The 21935-nt window shown below is 40.3% G+C and overlaps 1 protein-coding gene and 1 pseudogene across 4 annotated transcripts; both read right to left on the minus strand.

Annotated features, from left to right (window-relative positions):
- Nucleotides 1–8976: 8976 nt before the first annotated feature.
- Nucleotides 8977–14769, minus strand: ARL4A (ADP ribosylation factor like GTPase 4A). 4 transcript variants are annotated; one of them, XM_054559434.2, is made up of 3 exons: nt 12664–12868; nt 11977–12085; nt 8977–11536 (listed from the first exon to the last, which is right to left on the minus strand). In XM_054559434.2, exon 3 carries the CDS (start codon nt 11448–11450, stop codon nt 10848–10850), a length of 603 nt encoding a protein of 200 aa, XP_054415409.1. In that variant the 5' UTR covers nt 11451–11536; nt 11977–12085; nt 12664–12868; the 3' UTR covers nt 8977–10847. The 4 variants fall into 4 exon arrangements, with proteins under 4 accessions (XP_054415409.1, XP_054415408.1, XP_002818238.1 ...); XM_054559433.2 differs by having other exon boundaries at nt 8977–11539; nt 12664–12866; XM_002818192.6 differs by lacking the exon at nt 11977–12085 and having other exon boundaries at nt 12664–14769.
- Nucleotides 13678–14085, minus strand: LOC100441062 (centromere protein S-like; annotated as a pseudogene).
- Nucleotides 14770–21935: the final 7166 nt, after the last annotated feature.

Below are 21935 nucleotides of genomic sequence, written 5' to 3' on the forward strand. Positions count from 1 at the left end.
CACTATAGTACATATCTTACTACTGTAAAAATTTTGTAGCCACCTGCTGTGGCTATTGCAGTAAGCTCAAGTGTTGTGAGTATCCACCTAAAATGTTGTGTCATGCTCACACCTGTAATCCCAGCACTCTGGGAGGCTGAGGTGGGTAGAGGCCAACAAGGGGAAACCCCATCTCTACCAAAAAATGCAAAAATTAGCCAGGCATGGTGATGCACTCCTGGAACCCAGCTACTTGGGAGGCAGAGGCATGAGAATCACCTGAAACTGGGAGGCGGAGGTTGCAGTGAGCCGAGAATGCACCACTACACTCCAGCCTGGGCGACAGTAAGACTCTGGCTCAAAAAAAAAAAAAAAAGTCATGTCACGCTAATCATTACCGTGTGAGCAGTTGTCTCTCCAGTAAATTGCGTATTGCAGTAAAAAGTGGTCCCTCACGGTTCTCACTTGTTTTTCACCGTGTCTAGTGCAATACCGTAAACCTTGAATAAGAAACATGGGAATCATATGAAGTGCCCCAAGTGGTGCTGGAAGTGCGCTCAAGAAGCAGAGAAAAGTTATGACATTAAAAGGAAAAGTTAAATATCTGGATATACACCATAGATTGAGGTCTGAAGCTATATTTCAGGCAGACTATTCATCTTGTAAACAGATGACATAACCTTACAGTATCAATCAATACAGTACAGTACTTATGTCTCCTATTTTCTCTTCCTTATGATTTTCTCAATACCATTTTCTTTTCTCTAGCTTACTTTATTGTACGAATACAGCATATAATACAAATAACATACAAATTATGTGTTAATTTTCTGTTTGTTATCAGTAAGACTTCTGGCCAATGGTAGGCTATTAGTGGTTAAATTTTTAAGGCAGTGAGTGAGGCACGGTGGCTCATGCCTGTAATCCCAGCACTTTGGGAGGCCGAGGTGGGCTGATCACAAGGTCAGGAGTTCGAGATCAGTCTGGCCAACATGGTGAAACCTCGTCTCTACTAAAAATGCAAAAATTAGCTGAGCATGGTGATGCCAACCTGTAGTCCCAGCTACTCAGGAGGCTGAGGCAGGAGAATTGCTTGAACCCGGGAGGCAGAGGTTGCAGTGAGCTGAGATCGCCCCACTGCACTCTAGCCTGGGGGACAGAGAGAGACTCCATCTCAAAAAAAAAAAAAAAAAAAAAAAATTAAGGGAGTCAAAAGGTACACACAGATTTTCAACTGTGTAGGGGTCAGTGCTCCTAATGCCCTCCTTGTTCAAGAATCAACTGTACTAAAAGAAAATGAATGCCAACCTTGAAATTCTGTACACAGTGAAAATATCACTTAAAAGTAAAACTAAATAAATCTTTTCAGAAACCAAAAAGGAAAGAATCTGTATTTAGAATCTGTACTGAGAAAATACTAAAGTAAGTTCTTCAGACAGAAGAAAAATGATTCCAGATCCCAAAATTAAAGTTTTGCTAGATTTTAATTCTAATGAACCTCTAGAGATTAAAGAAAAAAAATTAGTACAGAAAGGATAAATATGCAAAAAGTAATAATAGTCATGTCTCGGGGATCTTAAATGTGTTGAGCTAAAAATTCAAAAACAAAAGCCAGCGGGGTACAGTGGCTCACGCCTGTAATCCCAGCACTTTGGGAGGCCAACCTGGGTGGATCATGAGGCCAGGGGTTTGAGACCAGCCTGGCCAACATGGTGAATTCCCATCTTTACTAAAAATACAAAAATTAGCCAGGTGTGGCCTGGGCACGGTGGCTCACGCCTGTAATCCCAGTACTTTGGGAGGCTGAGGAGGGCAGATCACGATGTCAGGAGATTGAGACCATCCTGGCTAACACGATGAAACCTCGTCTCTACTAAAAAAAATACAACAACAACAAAAAAATTAGCCAGGTGTGGTGGCATGTGCCTGTAGTCCCAGCTACTCAGGAGGCTGAGGCAGGAGAATCACTTGAACCCTGGAGGTGGAGGTTGCAGTGTGCCTAGACTGTGCCATTGCACTCCAGCCTGGGCTACAGTGCAAGACTCTGTCTCAAAAAAAAAAAAAAAAAAAAGCCCATATATAACAGGGGGAGGCAAGTGGCGAGGGTGGTAAATACAGTTTTAAAAAGTTTTGTGTTTTTATATTGTCCAAAAAGTAGAAGTGGTAAATGTACTAATTTACATTAAGCTTTACTCAATTAAGGATGTATGCTGCAGGCCAGGTGCGGTGGCTCATGCCTGTAATCCCAGCTCTTTGGGAGGCCGAGGCAGGTGGATCACGAGGTCAGGAGACCAGCCTGGCCAACATAGTGAAACCTCATCTCTACTAAAAATACAGAATTAGCCAGGCGTGGTGGTGGGCGCCTGTAATCCCTGCTACTTGGGAGGCTGAGGCAGAAGAATCGCTTGAACCCGGGAGGCAGAGGTTGCAGCGAGCCGAGATCGCGTCACTGCACTCCAGCCCAGGGTGACAGTGCGAGACTCCAAATCAAAAAAAAAAAAAAAAGGATGTATGCTGCAACTATGGAATAACAAAAAGAATAGTAAAAGAATGTGTAACAATGGAGGTGGGGAAGAAGAAAAAAGACTTAATCTAAAAGAAAGAAAGGACATAAAAATAAATAAATAGTCAAATGGAAAAATGTGGTAGATTTAAACAAAATATCAGTAATTTGTAATTAAATATATAAAGACCAAGTAAAAGCAAACTATCATTAAAAATACAATTGTCGGACAGATAAATGCTGTATTCTGATTTTGCAACGTCATATCCTGCCATTCTGTCGATTGCTCACCAGTTCTAAGCACACTTAGTCTACTGGTTCAGTGATTTTCCATCTCAGGGCCCTTGCACATAAAGTTCCCTCTGCCTGAGATGCTCTTTCTTCTACTCTCCTCATAGCTCTTTAGATAAATCAGAAAAATCTCCAACCACTTTATCCAGTGAAAGTCAACCCTATTGTTTTCTCATCCTTAGCCCTCTGTTTCCTTCATAGCACTTTTCACATTTTTTATTTTACTAACTGCAACCTCCACCTCCCGGGTTCATGCCATTCTCCTGCCTCAGCCTCCTGAGTAGCTGGGACCTCAGGCGCATGCCACCACGACCGCTAATTTTTTTTTTGTATTTTTAGTAGAGGCGTGGTTTCACCGTGTTAGCCAGGATGGTCTTGATCTCCTGACCTCGTGATCTGCCCACCTTGGCCTCCCAAAGTGCTGGGATTACAGGCGTGAGCCACCACGCCCGGCCTATTTTACTAACTTTTGTCTGATATCCCTTTAGAATTAAGCTTCATTTATTTGCTAACTATGCACATATGTGAGTGTTTAGTATGTGCTGTGTAGTTTATAAGAGCTAGGGATATGGCAATGGATAAATGCCCGGTCCTTGTGGAGCTTACTTTCTAGAGCAGGAAGGAGACAAACTACCCTTCTCTGTTTTGGTGATTGCTATATTCTAAACACCAGGCAGCATGAGGCAGTTGTTCATATACCTGAGTGAATGGTCTACTTGCTAGAAATCATGCCAGATGACTCATAAAGCTTCCTTCATAAATGACCTTGTAAGAGAGATAATGTTGCCATTTAAAGGTGAGAAGGCTGTAGCTAAGAGAAATTAAGTAACTTGCATTCAGTTACACAGCTAATACATGTCAATACTCTACCTGTATAATTTAACATAAACACCCAGTTTCTAACATGAGGAGCTGCTGACAGATTGATCAAGCAAGAAGGACCATCTTTCTTTATAGAATAGACTGAAAGTGTTTTACTTATTTGATTAATCAAATGCATCTTGGGTTTAGCCTATTGGTTATAGGCCATTCGGATCTGCCCATTTTCTTCAAGTATTCCTACTGTGATAGGTCTTTGATTTTTCCTTACCATATCTGCTAGTCCTCAAAATAATTGGCTATCATCATTGAAACCTGTGACATTCAAAGTTCTCAAAAGGGTTACAGAAAAAACAACACTGTAGGCACTAGTTATTAATAGTACTTCATCTCTAAAGCTTTAACTGGTCTCTTGTGAGATCGGCAGGACTATTTGTAAATTTCTAAGATATCACCTATTAAGCGTACAATATATATATAATTAGTAAAAGGAAAAGTGTCTATTCCATATTGCCTTTACCTGGGGTTGCTCAGATCCTAAGCCATCTGATCTGAGACATCCGTGGATCAGACAGCATTCTGTTTGGATATTATGACATAAATGTCAAGCCAATGAAAAACGTTCCACTATATAGAAGAAAAGGGTCTAAGACAGGTAAAGTTAGGCCAGTTCTATTTATGATCCCTTTATTCCTGTCACTAAAAGTATTATCCCTCTGGCATCCTCAGCCCACAATTTTTAAGTTCCAAAGCAATGGTTTCTAAATCTGGCTGATCTAGGTGTGTTCAAAAAACACCCTACAAAGAGTTGGAATATAAATTACTGGACCCATTTCCTGAAGATTCCATTCAAAATGTCTGAAGTGAAGTGTAGGAATCTCAAGAGCTCCTTAAGTCATTCTGAAGTATAGCCAGTTTGGAAAAATGTCATTCTAGGGAACTCTATTTTGTCACTCACCCATTTCTGGGTATCTTCAGGTAGATGATAGATAAGGGAAACAAGCACTTTTCATTTGAATACTTAAGAAATACTTCAGCCCATTGGATGCCCACAATTTCTAATCCCCTGCTGTTTAGTTATTCAGTTTCTGCACTAAAAAGTAACAAAGAAAAAACCCCATAAAACAAATATTCAGATTCTCGTTGACATTACAAAGAGCTGCAACAGGAAGGTTAAGAGTTCTTTTTCAATCAGAGGCCTGTTATATATCAGATGTCTTCCATGTAAATTACTTAAATTTTCACAAAACAATTCTACTGCTTGAACTGAAAAGAAAAATATTGCCTAGAAAAAATTCCTCATGATTGTGGAAAATATTCATGTATATCAATTTATAAAAGAGAGGTTCCTAAAGTATTGTGTGTAAAATTTTTTATCCCAAATTCAGTATTTTTAAATATACTTGAAGAACTGTATATATTAAATAAACCAGACTCAACATTTCTACAAAGCAAGTAAGAGATTCTGTGAAACAAATATATCTAAAACATAGTCCCACATAAAATAACGATTCCAAGTGACCTTAAAATACAAGAATTTACCTCCAGTGAGATATACCTAAAGGACAAAGGTAACTACAACATTCTTAAACCACTACCAGTCATCAAATCGTTGACAGTAGTATTGCATTGAGATTAAAGTGGAATAAAGCAAATAAACAGCTGTGTGTTGCTCATAACTAATACTTTTGGCATGAGTGAAAAGAGATAATATCACTGAAACTAAATAAATGCCTTATCATTCTGAATGTAAATCTTTGAATTGGAACTATCACTGTGAATTAATAATGTATCTAATCTTAAAAAAGCAGAGTTCTAGTACTATCCACTGAAAAGACCTAGAAACAATGACAAATCCAATAGTAGACTGTGGACTCTAAATACCATTTCCTAATACAAGGAACCTGGCATCCTAGAAAAACAGATCTGGGACAGGAAATGTGCAGGTTAAGGGACTTTGTGTTAAATGAGAAATCAAAAAAGCCATCAAAAACTACTAGGGTTGTGTGAAAGACTCAGTTCTCTCTAAAGATGAGACAATTTTGCATAAATGGGAATAATAAGCTGTAAGGGATAGAAATATATCAATATATCAAATATATATATATTTTTTGAAACGGAGTTTCGCTCATCGCCCAGGCTAGAGAGCAATGGTGCGATTTTGGCTCACTGCAACCTCCTCCTCCTGGGTTCAAGCAATTCTCCTGCCTCAGCCTCCCGAGCAGCTGGGACTCCAGGCATGCACCACCACGCCCAGCTAATTTTCTGTATTCTCACGCCTGTAATCCCAGCACTTTGAGAGGCGGAGGTGGGAGGATCATGAGGTTAGGAGTTCGAGACCAGACTGGCCAACATGGTGAAACCTTGTATCTACTAAAAACACAAAAGTTAGCCCTGCGTGGTGGCAAGTATCTGTAATCCTAGATACTGGGGAGGCTGAGGCAGGAGAATGGCATGAACCCAAGAGACTGAGGTTGCAGTTAACCGAGATCATGCCATTGCACTCCAGCCTGGGTGAAAAGAGCAAGACTCTGTCTCAAATAATAATAATAATAGAAATCTAAACACTGGGTGGATATTTGGTTATTTTGAAGAAGTATATTTTTTTACATGTGATAGTGAAATTTTTTTAAGTGATTATCTTTTAGAGAATTCACTTCAAAATAATCTAGAAGTGGAGGGAAAAGGAAGGTGGCATGGAAGGAAGTGAATGGAAGTATAGAGGAAACCAGATTGGCCCTGAGTTGATAACTAATGAAACTAGATGACAGATACTTGGGTGTTTGTTATATTATTCTACTTCTGTATAAGATTGAAATCTGTCATAACAAAAAGTTAAGATTTTATCTAAAGGTAGACCTTCACTGAAATGAATCAACTTCGACATCTCTCTTCAACCACTAATACAGGTAATCTCCACTTCAGTGCAACATAAACAGGAGACATAAAACAAGACCAAAGACTGAAAGTAACTGGAAAAATAACACAGCACACATAATCACCCACAAACACAACCACCATCATCAACCAGATGTGCCCACAGATAATGCAAATTTCCATTAAATGTCGGCATACAGATTCTTATCATTAGATAAAATTTGTGAATTATAGATAACAATCTTGAGGCATTTTGAAGAACCATAATGTATAGTTTCAAATTTTAATGTCTGAAAAGTGAGGTATTGTATTTTGATATATGCCTACACCAGAAAATAACCGAGATTTTAAATTAAATTTTGTCTCTTACAGGGAAAGGTAAGATAATATTGTGTTACAATAAATTGGTACTTTAGAAACCTAAGGAAATGATCCATATTTCAAGGGAGTTCAGCATATTTAGACTTTCACCAAGTTCCACCAAGTTGCCATTTTGTGACATGTATGAGCTCACTATGTTATATTCCCCTGCCAAACAAGTATTTTCTTTAAATACATTGATCATAAATTATTCTGGCTATTAATAACTATCAATTGAATGCTTACTAAACTGTCAGTTACTCTGCTAAATATCATTGCTTGATTTAATCCTTTTAATCAGTTATACCCCAATGGTAGATACATATAATCCACACTTTACAAATTAAGAAACTAAGGCTGCAAGTAAATTGCCCCAGATGAAATAATAAACATATTGATTCCTACTGGTTAACAATAGTAGGTCATTTTTTATCAAATGCTTGGCAATATGTGAAAGTTTGTACATGTTATTTCAACACTCTCAAAATTCTATGAGACAGTCTTCATTTAACCAGGAGGGCATTCTCATCATAAGTTTCAAGGAATTTGCTAAAAGTTCATGTGTAATAATGGGAGAGCCAGGATTTGAACACTGATCTGACTCCAAAGCTCATGTTTTTAGCCAGTACATTTAACATCCTCCTGAACTAGCTTCCTGTACAGGTATTCCCATATTTTTAATACGCATGCACAGAATTGAATACATACTCTGGCTGTGGTTTGTTGAGATTATTACTTCTGATCTTCATAGATTTTAATATTAACATTATGATTTTACATTGGAATCTTATATTGGTTCATACTAAGGCTTAAACACTCTAGTAACACCAGGATCCATTTCCAGAATGTTCTGCCAAATTTAAACCTTAAAGGTAAAATTCCAGCTTCAAATGATGGTGTACTCAAGATTCTCAACTGCATCAGCTGAATGCTGAGTTTTACATCATCTAAAGTTTGATAAAACTTTTTTTGCATCTTTATTATGGCTGATGAAATCATTGTTTACATTACAGAGGAAATTGTCGTATTAAATAGAATCTTGAAATACGCAAGATTTCCTTCAAGGTCACCATGAATTACTAATGGAACAATCCTGCATCAAATGTCTTGTACAGGCTGGGCATGGTGGTTAATTTCTGTAATCCCAGCAGTTTGGGAGGCTGAGGCGGGTGGATCACCTGGGGTCAGGAGTTCAAGAACAGCCTGGCCAACATGGCGAAACCCCATCTCTACTAAAAATTAAAATTAGCTGGGCATGGCGGTGTGCCTGTAATCTCAGCTGCTTGGGAAGCTAAGACAGGAGAATCACTTGAACACAGGAGGCAGAGGTTGTAGTAAGCTGAGATTGTGCCACCGCACTACAGCCTGGCCAAGAGAGCAAGACTCTGTCTCAAAAAAAAAAAAAAATGCCTTGTACAAACAAAGCCTATGCCTTTCCCTCTGTTGATAAACCATCACTCATTTACAGACCAGTAATTATTCTTATATATACATATATTTATATTAATAACTTCATTTTTCGTCTCCTTATAAAGATTTAGTTCATTTTTCCATGATTAAGTCTTAGTAAACTTCTGATGGTTTAAGAACACAATTTATAAACCATTTTAAGAACTCTGCACATTTTAAAAATTATCTTTAACTATCAAAAGGTTTTATTTTTCTTAAACTTTGTTCTTTGATATTAACTTGGATTCAGTTGAGCAGTCCTTAATATTTTGTATTAAACCAAGTAACTTCAAATACAAGAAAATATTTTAGAACTATGCACTAGAAAAGGTGCGCCATAATAAGAAACTAGATTTGAAAGCATAGTCTAAACTCTTCAGAATTTAAAGACTCATTATACTATGGTGTTAATAACTAGAATAGGTGGTAGGGAACTTGAACTTAGCAAGCTAAAAAATCTTAGGATGGGTTTTATAGCTGAAATTGTCTTTTATAAATCAAAGTTTGTACAGTGTTCATGCCATTTTCTCTTTTGTTGTCCATTAAATATGAAAAACTTAGATAACATTAATTTGTTTACGTTCTTAGGCTACAAAGGGTAAACACACAAGCTTTTGAAATAGTTAAAAACAGCACTATTTTATATAGTAGGTAGACAGAAAGTACAGGCAAACTGGTAAATCTAATTGATACACAGATTTTTTTTTTCAGCAAGCTTTATTAATCCATCATGGATCTACTCATGTTTGCAGCAGATACCATGATTTCAGTATCAGTGAAGGGAGAAAAAAAAAAAAAAACAGCCTTCAATGCCTGTCATATCTAAGCAGATCTAAACTACTATGGGACTAAACAGCCTAGCTGGTCAGTTGTTTTTACACATCTGATTAAAAGCTTCAGCAAAAGTGGAAATACATTAAAATTCAAAGTCAAATACTGTTCTCCTAGTGCCTCAAGTAGTTTATTGGTAGATATTATCCACATTTCTATAAACATTCTAAGTTACCATCACTAGTGCAGGAATATTTAACATATGAAGGCTCCACATCAAGCTACTTCATTCATTTTGTGTGATACAAGAATCAAGGTTCCAAAAACTGTTATGCCACTGAAAAAAAAAAAAAAAACAAACCCAAAGCCAAAACAAATCCTGCTAGCAAACTGCATTTCTTTTGGTGATTTTTCAGAACAGCTGTTGCTTTAGACATAAAAAATAAGCTGATTTAGTAATATATGGTCACTGGAAGTAAGTCTCGTCTGTAAATAAGAATTAGATAAAGGTCATTCCTCCTTACAGAGTTTTTTATTCCAGTGTAAACAGCACCAGTGAATTTTCATAAAACAGGTTTGTTATTTTCCCCTCATTTTCTATAATTGTAATTCTTATCTGCCATACTGTTACCATTTCTTCCTCTCTATAATCAGGACTGGACAGCCCATGTAACACTGTTCAATTTGTAAACAAAAAATTAAAGCTCAGAACACATACAGGTTATCTTTTACATTTTCATTCTACAGCGCATCAGGTATATTTATAAAGCTTTTGCTCTTCTCAACACACTACAAAAATATATAAAAACCACATTTGTTTTTAGCCAGCAAATATTAATAAAACAAGTATCTTGTAACTGGAATATTTTAGAGACCACATATTTTAATTACATCCTCTTGACTAAATCATCAATTGCCTTCTTCATAAATCCATATATGTATCCAGTGCATATTTACTAGTTTACATGCCCATATTTACTATGAATGAGTCAATCATTTTAGGTTCTTCAAGTGAAAGTGCTTCTGACAAAAAACTATTTCTATAATAGCCCTAAATCCCCAAAAAAGTTGTTTTAAACCTGTATAGAACGATGCATAGCTATTTCTAAAAAGTAAGACTACACACCAAAACATGCTTTGTCAGGAAAACTAATCCATGCACTTGAATATACCCCAAATATCTTATTTTTAATAAAGGTAGACCAACTTAAACATTGTCTAGAATTAAGCTATACTATTAAATTACTTGATTCCAGAAAGCGTCAAAAATCATTTGGCCAAAACTTAAAAAAGAAAATACTTACTCCTTGTCCCTTACTTCAAAAGAGGACTGGTTGGACCAATGTGATCAATATAACTGCATATATGTTAATCTACCTTAACATTTCCATCGATTAGCACTTGATCGTTACAAAGCCTTGTATGCAATTTTCTTGCAAAGACTTCCCCCCGAAAGATGTAAGCACAAAACACTAAGCTGACACTCTTTAAAGTTTTATTTCACTAACTTCAGGCCAAATTCCCACAACTGTGTTCTGGTCAATTTACTATCCTTGCTTGGCTTCCCCAAATGGTAGTACCAAAATTTGTGGGGTAGGGAGAAGAGACCACTTTAAGAAGCACTGCATTTACTCATCTTCCACAAGGCAACGGAGTTGGGCATCTGATTGTTCAACAAAACAAAGCTTTAATAGCATCCAGGAGGGCAGTCAGGCAAACCACGCTGTAGACATTCTTCTATTTGTCAAAATCAGACCAGAGAAAACCTACTCCACACAGATATAATAGGTATTGATATTCATCTTTTCTTTTTCTGTTGCCGCAACATTTTTCTTCTTTTAATGATCATATCATGTAGTTTCTCAAGTCCTTCCTTTAGGCCATCTCCTATGATTGCACAGGTAGGCTGCAAATGCCAAGGAGTTGATGAGCTCAGTTCACCCATTGCTAACAATTTCTCAATTTCTGAAAGAGATAATGAGTTCCTCAGATCTTGTTTGTTAGCAACTATAAGTACAGGAACTCCTTGATTTTCTGATATCCTAGTTATTTTGTGAAGTTCAGTTTTGGCTTCTTCCATCCTTTCGACATCAACAGAGTCCACAACAAATACAATGCCATCTGTGCATCTGGTATATGACTTCCACAGTGGCCTTAATTTCTCCTGACCACCTACATCCCAGAAGTGAAAAGTGACTGTTTTAGAATTTCCCAAGGTTACCTTAATTTTCTCAGTGTTAAATCCTTTGGTAGGTACGGTATTTACAAATTCATTGAACTGCAGCCTGTATAAGACAGTTGTCTTTCCAGCACAGTCCAAACCCAGAATAACAATGTGGAAGGACTGAAATGAAGGCAGGCTGGACAGGATAGAAGTCTGGTCTGATAGCCCATTCCCCATTTCCAGGTGCAAATAAATGTCCCAAATTGAAATGCTTTTCTCTTCTTGCTTTGGAACTTCTCTCGGTAGCTGATCCAGCTATAAGACTGCTGGGAGAGGGAAGAAGGAATAAGTTACTCTCCTGAAATAATACATTAAAGCAGGTTTGCTCTACTTTGCTAAAATAAACAACACGAAGAACTTACTACAACTTGCTTCGCTAAACAAACCAGATGAGATATGAAACGTACATGAAAACACACACAGTCCAAGACAAACGATGGAATAACAGTGATTGAAATTATTTGGTTTACTTAAATTGCAGTAATATGTACGTTTTTCTCCTGGGTCCCCAAACTTCAAAGACCTCATTCTGGAAAGAACCCAGTCACCAGTATCTGGTCTAAGTGGCCTTAACCACAAAGTGCCTATTTGGCAGAAAACTCATAACAGATAGTCCTATCTTGGGAATCTAATTCCACATGCTTAACGGCATACCCAAGATCACTATTAACTTCTACCCCTTCCAAAATAACAACGTTCTCACCTCCCGATCTGGAGTCTGGGTCCAAATGAGAAAGCATTGGCAGGCGTTTCTACGCAGGGATAAGCACCCTTCCAGCTTAGCTCTCCAAGCAGCTCTGGCAGTTGTCGCACTAGAAACCTTGGACTCAGACTCCGACCACGCCCACTCCTCCCGGTCCACTCATGATCCCAAATCCCATTGGTCACCCGCATCAGGGTAGCCATGCAACTCCCGCCCCCGCTCCCTCATTGGTGAGGGTAACTGCCGCTCCCAGCGCGGAGGAGCTGAGCTCTCTCGGTCCACCGGCACCACCTGTTGCCCTTAAGTTAGAAAAGGCGGCGTTCCCAGAGGGAGCCGAGCAGCCATTGCAGGTGAAGGGGAGCCTCGAACGGTCAGGTCGCCGCCGGGCTGCCGGCTCCGTTCGACCCGGCGCACCTGCAAAGCAGCCAGGGCGCCAAGCCGAGGCTCTCACATCCGGGGCCCGCAGTCACTGCCAACGCGTTAACCCTTTGTCCGCGGGCCCGAGGGTGCCGGCTGTTGCCGCGCGGGCCCCTGAGGCGCTAGAGATCCCACCCACCTGGCGCACCCGCCGGGGTAAGCCCACCCTCACCGAAGTGGGATCCCTTCACCCTGTCCCTCCGCACAAGACCGGCTCTTCTCCCTTGGCAGGGCGTGGCCGCCCCGGCCGCCCACCCCGCCGCGGCTCACCTGACTAACCGTCCTTCCCTCTTCTTCACTCAGCGTCTCTCCCAGCCGCTGGGGAGGCGCGCTGATACCTGTTCCCTGGCACCAGGGAGGCGTGGGCGATGGCGGAGGACTGGGCGCCTGGCGGGCGCCGCGCGCCAGGCTGCCCTAACGGTGCTCGCCCGGCAGCTCAACGCGACAGTCCCCGCCCCCTACCCGCGCGCCGCCCAGGCGCCGGCCTATGGGGGGCGCGCAGGAGCCGCGTCTCCTAGCAACGCCAAAACAAGGTCGAGTTCGAATCGGCCTAGCGCTGGTTGCCCGGGAGGTCGGATGGGACTTTCGGCCTCACCCCTGAGCGGTTCCTCCGGCTAGCTGTGTCTGCGGCGGCCCGCCAGCCTGGCACAGGCCCCGCCCGGCACCGCCTTTCCTCACGGCGTCTAGGGCGTCCGCGGGGCAGCAGCCACGTGATGCGCGGTTAGGGATTCCATAGTTCATGGGTTACCGCACACACGGGTTACGTATATATCGAGGTGACGTGGAAGTCCCCCAGTAGTTGACCTCAAGCGGCCTGGGTTGACTGGACTGGTAACTGCGCCTTCATTCGCTTTTTGTAGAGCAAATGAACGCGCTCTCTCACGTGTTTCTAGCAGCATCCCGGGGAACTGGCCACAGATAGAAATATTCCAGTTTGACACATAAGGAAATACACTCTGAAAGATGAAAGGGATGTTTCTTTTTTTCTTTTTCTTTCAAATTGCTTCCACAATTTTAATTGCAATAGATATAATTTCCAATATACCATTCAACTACACCATTTGTATGTGCTGGAGTGAGACAGGAGTATTTTGCTTGAGTGTCCAGTTCTCTTTAAAACTAGCGTTTCAGTTAACGACTTGGAAAATACAACACAAAAAGCCATCTAGCCTTTTTTTTTTAATCTCTATTTATCCCTTCAAAATTCCCTTTGTGGCCATATACATACTAGGTGGCTCTACCTGCAGAAATCTGCATTTTCCAAGCAGCGGGAGAGTTTAATTCTTAACTTTCCTGTACTCCAGCCTCTGCTGGCTCCCTTGCATTTTTGTTTCCATCCTCTTCTTTGTCTTCTGTGCCTTTCGTTCTAGGTTAATCTGAGCAAGCTCTTCACTTTTGTCTGTGAATGTATTTTAGCGGTGAATTACTCCTTCTAGCTAAGAGCTTCACATCTTCAGTGTTAATGGTGGTTCTTTTCGCATGTCTTGCACACATTTCTAGATCTTGCACTGTCGAAAAGTCAGCTCCGAAATTGCTGCAATGATAAGTTTGCTGAACTGCGTCTCTGCCCAATTCCACTTCCTCGCAAAGACAACCCACAGTGTAGTCCACTGCTGGTTCCTTTGGCCTCTGTTGGTAAGAAAATGGCTAAGAAAATCGCTGCTGCTCCTCCACCTCCACCTCCTCCTCCATCAGAACGGGGAGGCAAACCCGCAGAACAGAAAGGGGCTGTGGGGCAGTGGCCAGATTGGATTTTCCCTCCGCAGCCCTAAAGGGATGTTTCTAATGACCCAAGGAAAATTAGTGGTGATCCTGGAACTGTTCATCTAAGTCTACTAGTCATCAAATGCAAAATGCTTTTCATTGGATGATTCTGACTAAATGTAATTTTGTCTTTGATCAATAAGTTCATAAATATTTATTGAACACCTAATAGGCAGTAGACACAATTCTGTGTGCTTGGGGATAAAATGGTGAGCGAAACACACTGTCCTTGCCCTTGTGGAATATTGGAGTCTCTATGGATGACTAAATTTATAAAATGTTTTCAGCGGTAATTTCAGGGTGCTTATGACAACCTGCAAAAGAAGTAATGACTTGATGTTGTAGGAAAGCTTTAATCGACAAACATCTTTTTGGTGAAGGCTGTAAGATTGTAACTTGGAAGAACCTATATGGTACACTTTTTTAAAAGTGTGCTTTTTTTCTTTTTAAATATGGATTGGAGTTTCCTCAAGAAATATCCTAGTTTTTCTCAAGACCACTATTGCCAGTGATACTTATTTCTTTTATGACTAGCACAGGAACATGCATACTTGTCATACTGGATTCTTTAAAAAGTCGAGACCAGCCTGGCCAGCGTGGGGAAACCCCATCTCTACGAAAAATACAAAAAATTAGCCAGGCGTGGTGGCGGGCGCCTGTAATCACAGCTACTCAGGAGACTGAAGCAGAAGAATCGCTCGAGCCTGGGAGACGGAGGTTGCTGAGCCGAGATCGCGGCATTGCACTCCAGCCTGGGCAACAAGAACGAAACTCCGTCTCAAAAAAACAAAAACAGAAAGAAAAAAACGACCTAAAAACCTAAGTTCTAAGCACAATGCATAATCTCAAGACAGCCACACTAATTTTGAGAATAAGAGCTAGAAATGTCAAATGGCATATTCTATAAACATGAATCTATTATAAACTAAGGATTGCCTGATTAGTTATAATTGTGAAATCTCATTAGCCATTCACATAATCAGCAAATAATTGATAAAGGACTCAGTGCAATAACCTATTTCTTTTTATTGGAAATTCAACAGGGATTCTTTATTTAAACTAGAATAACTTGCAGATCCTCCTTCAGTCAAGAATTTAGAGCAAGGAAATTCTATGGCCACCCTCTGTTGACAGTAGTTTTGAAATCACTAGGTCCTTCCAGTATTCCTTGCATAGTCTTCCCTGGAGCAAAAAGGGAAAAAAGGAAAACAAAAACACTGAGGGCTTCCAATCTTGCAGAATCGTCCTCACTGAATTGCACTTTAATGTTATACCCTAGGTTTTAAAACTACAGTAGTGGTTGGCAAACTGCAGCCTGTAGGTCAAATTCAGGAGATAAGAATGGTTTTTACATGTTTAAAGGGCTGCAAGAGAATGGATAAGAAAAGAATATGCAATCAAGATCATCTATGCCCCCCACAACACACACATACCAAATAAATGTGCTCTCTGCTTCTGTAGAAAAATGTTTGGTGTGCCTGTTCTATATATAAAAACCATATGAAAACAGCAACAAATGATATTAAAAGCAATGGAATTTGTGGAGCACAAAGTTCACTTTGTTGCATGATCTTATAGGAGGCCCATTCAGAGCTTTTACTTCTATTCTATGTGAGAAAAAAATTCCCTTTAGGCTGTAGCTTGTAAATAGTGCTTTAGTGCCCTGGGGTGCCTGGGAATTCCTAGGGGTTCTGTGGGATAGTTTAACTTTTTGAGGGAAACACAGTGACATCTGTTGGACCGTATTAACAACTACAACTATCAAGTTTGGATCTATCAATTTCATAAATAGAAATGTTGGCTATTTATTTTGGCCTGAGGTACCATGAAAAAGTACTGAGGCACTAGGGCCTCTGGGAACCTCACCTTTAATTGTGGTTTTCCAAACTTGGCTAATGATGAGAATCACCTGTTAATGCTTGTAAACGTATAGATTCCTGGTTCCTCCTATTTCGGACCCCCCAAATCAGAATCATCAGGAGAGGAGCCAGTGATCTGTATTTTAAGTAAATATTTCAGATAATTAATGATTAGACACTTTGAAGAAATACTAATCATAAGAAATGGGTAAGTTTTCTGCTTTTAAATAACTACAACTGAGTAATTTACTTTGATTCTCTTTTTGAATTAAATATCAGGACCCAGATCAAATCTGATGCCTGTGTTCTCACTTCTAAGTAGAAGCTAAACAATGGATACACATAGACATATAGAGTGGAATCATAGACATTGGTGACTTCAAAAGGTGAAAGGGTGGGAGAAGGGTGAGGGATGAAATACTACCTATTGGGTACAGTGTACATTATTTTGGTGATGGCTACACTAAATGCCCAGACTTCACCACTACACAATATGTCCATGTAACACAACTGCACTTATACCCCCTTAATCTATGAAAATAAAAATTAAAAATCAGATGCATGTAGCATTCTTCTTCTCTTCCGTAGCCTGATTTTTTATGATATACATAAGTTAAGCATGCACATACTGAAATCGTGTCCTTCCTCACCTTTGCCACAGCATGTGTATGTGTATGTATGTGTATAGATAGATATAGATGTATATGTTTAGGATACCTCACTTTAGTTGTTTCCATGCATATTTATTACGAGAATAATAGAGAATTTCTTAGAGAATTATTGAGAGGGATATAAACATTGATTCCCTTGTATCATTTTATTATCATCCTTGCTAAACACATGGCCTTCCTCTTTTAGTTCCTGTTTTGGTTGACAGCAATTTATTCAGTAGTCCCAAGTGGAAATTTCAGGGCCATTTAAAAAATTATCCTATATCCTACTTATGATTAGCTATCAAGCTCCCTTTAATTCATGTCTTTCCATTCCCATTTCCGCTACTTGCATCTGGTTTTTGTGACCTCTCACCTATAGTAATTTACCTCCTAACTGATTTTTCAGCTAAAAAGCAGTGGAGCAGGAGTTTGTTTCCTGTGTCTGGCTCCAAGTCTCTTCTCTTACCCACTGTATTCTAGGGAGTTCACATTTAGGTTAATTCATTTTGATCCATGGCAGCATAGAGCCAGGGTACAATTTTTGACGAAACTTTAGAAAGAGGATGTCAGAAGGGAAGTACAACCCAAAATTCACTTGGAATGGGTCCTAGATAAGAATTTCCAGAGTCCACAAGTCTAAACCCTCCTCCTGAACTTCTTTTATGGACAGCTTCAAGGCCTAGCTCCACCCAGTTTCAAATCACAGGACAGTTTGCCCCTTCCTCTGGAAAAGCCTTCACATGCATATCCATACCGGAGTGCAGGTCCAACTGCCAAGAGGCCCAGTGGTAAAAAGGCATCATGCCACTCTACAAGAGGCAGATCCAAATTTAAGAAATAGGGACATAGAAAGTGAGTCTTGGGTAGTGTGGCATGATGCCTTTTTACCACTGGGCCTCAGAAGTCAAAGCACGAGACGTGAGATGTAAAAGGAAAACAGCTTTTTTTCAAATGCTGACAGATGGAAGAATGGCTGGGCTCAGGCCTGAAAGGAACCATCTCAAGCTTTAGGCTGGGGAGAGGAGTTTTAAAATGGGAACCTGGAATGGAGGCATGTGGGAGTGGTGCTGGGTACAAGGTCTATGTGTCTTGTTCCGGTGGCTGTCTTGAGTCATGGTCTACCTGGAGTGCAGGCTGGCATCAGAGTCTCAACAATGGCCAGGTTGTAGATTAACCACCTTGTGGTAATCTCTGGAATTTCACAACTGGGTCTTTGTGTCTAGTTTGTCTCAAGATTAGGCCCTGGGGCCGGGGCTTGTGGCTCACACCTGTAATCACAGCACTTTGGGAGACCAAGGCGGACAGATCATTTGAGGTCAGGAGCTCGAGACCAGCCTGGCCAACATAGTGAAACCCCGCCTCTACTAAAAATACAAAAATTAGCCAGGCGAGGTGGCGGGCACCTACAATCCCAGCTACTTAAGAGGCTGACACAGGAGAATCCCTTGAACTCTGGAGGTGGAGGCTGCAGTGAGTTGAGACCGTGTCACTATACTCCAGCCTGGGCAACAGAGTGAGACTGTCTCAAAACAAACAAACAACAACAACAACAAAAACTTTAGCCGCTTGAACTTCTAAGTAAGCACATAATTAGATAAGCTAGCAGGGCAAGGGAGTGTCTGGTGTGAAGGGCTGGAGACAGAGTTTTAAAGTATGTTTCAAGGCTAAAAGCAAGAAAGGAAAAAAGTTTCAATATGCATTTTGAAGCTAAACTACTTGGTTACACTGGGATGATTGACAGAACATCCAGTCCAACAGGGCCTCAATAGGGGGACACATCAGAACAAATGAGTCCTAATTCTTTCCAGCTTTAACTAATATTGTGTGTTATATTTTATTTCTACAGTCCAGATCTGTGCATGCTTTTGTACATTTCTGTCTTCTTCCATGACCATTTTAATCCTCTCTGTCACAAGTTTCCATGGCCTCTTGTTGGAGTACTCCAAGGCTCCTTAGGTCTTTATACTTTTTCCTTACGTAATTTCATCCAATACCAGGGATTTAAATGATCTGTATTCTCCCAAATTTGTCTCAACGTAGACATCTTTCTTGAACTCTACAAATGAATGGCAGATAAGCATCTCAGCTGCTAAACCTGCTCCTTTCACTCAATATTTATCTCATTCATTAGAACCCAATATGTCTACATCCTCATACATCCAACATGACCCCTCAGCAAGTCCTGTTGACACATATATTCAAACCTGACCACTTATCACCACCACCACTGCTGTGTCTCTAATGCCCATCAAAATTCCAGAGCCTCTCATGTAGTCTCCGCTTCTGAGGTTAAGCTCTTTCCCAGGCTTCAATATCACCTCCTCAGAGAGGCCTTCCCTGAAAGCCTCATTTAAAGTATCTGCCTTGTACCCCTCTCTCCACCAGAACTCTCTATTCCTATTCCTTACTCTGCTTTTGTTTTTCTTCTTTGCACTTGTTACTGCCTGACATGATTTATATCTGTCTATTGTGTTCCTTCTCTAACTGTCCCCCTCTTACTTCTTATTGTAAGTTCCAGGAAGCAAGGATAATGTCAATTTTGTGTGCTGCCTTATCCCCCATATTTACAGCAATGTGTGTGTGGCACACAGTAAGAATTCAGTGGATTTATTGAATGAATGCTTAGTATCCTAAGAATAACTACTCAAACAAGAATCCACAGACCTCCACAAAAAAAGTGATAGGTTTTTTTTTTTTTTCTGAGATGGGGTTTTACTCTTGTTGCCCAGGTTGGAGTGCAATGGCACAATCTTGGCTCACTGGAACCTCTGCCTACTGGGTTCAAGTGATTCTCCTGCCTCAGCCTCCCGAGTAGACAGGATTACACATGCGTGCCACCATGCCCAGCTAATTTTTGTATTTTTAGTAGGGACGGGGTTTCACCCTGTTGGCCAGGCTGGTCTCGAACTCCTGATCTCAGGTGATCTGCCCACCTCGGCCTCCCAAAGTGCTGGGATTACGGGCGTGAGCCACTGTGTCTGGCCAAAAAACATGATAGTTTTGAAGGCAAATTTTCATACAGATAAAATACAAATGACATACACCTTTTTGTTCTTAAATAGACATGAATCCTGGAGAAACCACTTTTAATCCAATATTACACAATAGAATGCCTAGCTTTTCAATGTAAAATATCTGCATTAACAGTTATTTCACTATGAGTAAAAGTAATAGTCGGGTACTTGTTATGTTTTTATACCTAATAGTCCCATTCAAGGGGTTTTCTAGGCTGGGTGCGGTTGCTCACACCTGTAATCCCAGCACTTTGGGAGGCCAAGGCAGACGGATGACCTGAGGTCAAGAGTTCGAGACCAGCCTGGCCAATATGGTGTAACCTCGTCTCTACTAAAAATACAAAAAAAATGAGCTGGGTGTGGTGGTGCGCGCCTATAGTCCCAGCTACTCAGGGAGACTGAGGCAGGAGAATTGCTTGAACCCCAGGAGGTGGAGGTTTCAGTGAGCCAAGGTCGCGCCACTGCACTCCAGCCTGGGCGACAAAGGGAGACTCTCTTCTCAAAAATAAATAAATAAATAAATAAATAAATAAATAAATAAAATAATAATAATAAAGGGGGGTTTTCTAAATCCTAAAAGCAGGAGGCCCCAAAGGAATATTCAGACTTTTACAGCTTTTAAGGCAGAAACTAATTATAATTTTGAGAAAAATAATTTTTCTCTACCTTCAAACCATCAATGTTTAACTCACATTTCAGCCACATTTTTTCTGTTTTAAGTATTTCTGGTTTAAACATTTTTTTTGTTTGTTTGTTTTTATCCAATATTTGTTTATTTTATTACTGTTGGTCATCCTGTGGTAGGGGTGGAGGCACAAATATCAGAGTGCATATGGTTAACACTATCACACTATTCCCCTTGAACAAGAAGTGAAAAAAACATTTTATCACCGTGAGCTGGAAATGGGCAGAAATTTCCCTTTATAATTAATTAATAAATATATTCCTTATACATTTATCTGTCTAGATAAAGCAAAATAACTCTTACTACGAAGGGTTCATATGTGCCTGATATAAAATATATAGCAATCACTGTTCAAATGATTGTTTAGAACAACCATATATAATTGCAAATGCTCCTTCCTTTGTGAAAAACAGAATAAAGCTGGGAGTGGTGGCTCAGGCCTGTAATCCCAGCTACTTGGGAGGTTGAGGCAGGAGAATCGCTTGAACCTGGGAGGCGGAGGTTGCAGTGAGCTGAGATTGTGCCATTGCACTCCATCCTGGGCAACAAGAGTGAAAATCCGTCTCAAAAAAAAGAAAAATAAAGAAATTAGATAGCTAATTTCAAATTATCTAATCTATACCATCTGTATAGTTAATGAGGGAAATTTAGTTTTTGTTCAAAAGAGAATTTGTATCATAGCACTTTGGGATGTTTTAATTAAGACAAAATATTTTTATATCTAATGAAACGATACAGAGTAGAAATATTGCCTCAAATACCAAGCACCCCCAATTTTTAAAGGATTCCTAACAATTTAAGATATCTTTAAATGAACTCTATGGATATATACAAAACAAATAAACAATATATTAGTTATTTTTGCAAGGGACTACACACTGAGTAATTTTATTAAGACAATTTAAAAAGACCGTGGCCTAAGATTCTAGGGAAAATAATGGGAAGAGAAAGTTTTATTACATTTCTCTTAAACCTATTTTATTAATTCACTTATTTATTTTATTTTATTTTTTGAGATGGAGTCTCGCTCTATCACCCAGCCTGGAGTGCAGTGGGGCGATCTCTGCCCACTCAAGTGCCGCCTCCCGGGTTCATGCCATTATCCTGCCTCAGCCTCCCGAGTAGCTGGGACTACAGGCGCCCGCCACTACGCCCTGCTAATTTTTTTGTATTTTTAGTAGATACGGGGTTTCACCGTGTTAGCCAGGATGGTCTCGATCTCCTGACCTCGTGATCTGCCCGCCTCGGCCTCCCAAAGTGCTGGGATTACAGACATGAGCCACCGCGCCCGGCCCAATTCACTTATTTAAAGACAAATCCCACAAACATGTTATAAAGCAGTGGGCTAGTACTGGAACAGACGCTTAGAAAACTGTAACTTGGCCAGGAGAAAATGGCTGGCGCCTGTAATCCTAGCACTTTGGGAGGCCAAGGTGGGCGGATCACGAGGTCAAGAGATTGAGACCATCCTGTTCAACGTGGTGAAACCCCGTCTCCACTAAAAATACAAAAATTAGCCGGGCATGGTGACGTGTGCCTGTAGTCCCAGCTACTCGGGAGGCTGAGG

The sequence above is a fragment of the Pongo abelii genome, chromosome 6, assembly GCF_028885655.2.
Source record: "Pongo abelii isolate AG06213 chromosome 6, NHGRI_mPonAbe1-v2.0_pri, whole genome shotgun sequence".
NCBI classification, from domain to species: domain Eukaryota; kingdom Metazoa; phylum Chordata; class Mammalia; order Primates; family Hominidae; genus Pongo; species Pongo abelii.

Coding starts and splice junctions, on each gene's coding strand:
- ARL4A (XM_002818192.6), bottom strand. CDS start 11,450: ATGGGGAATGGGCTATCAGACCAGACTTCTATCCTGTCCAGCCTGCCT.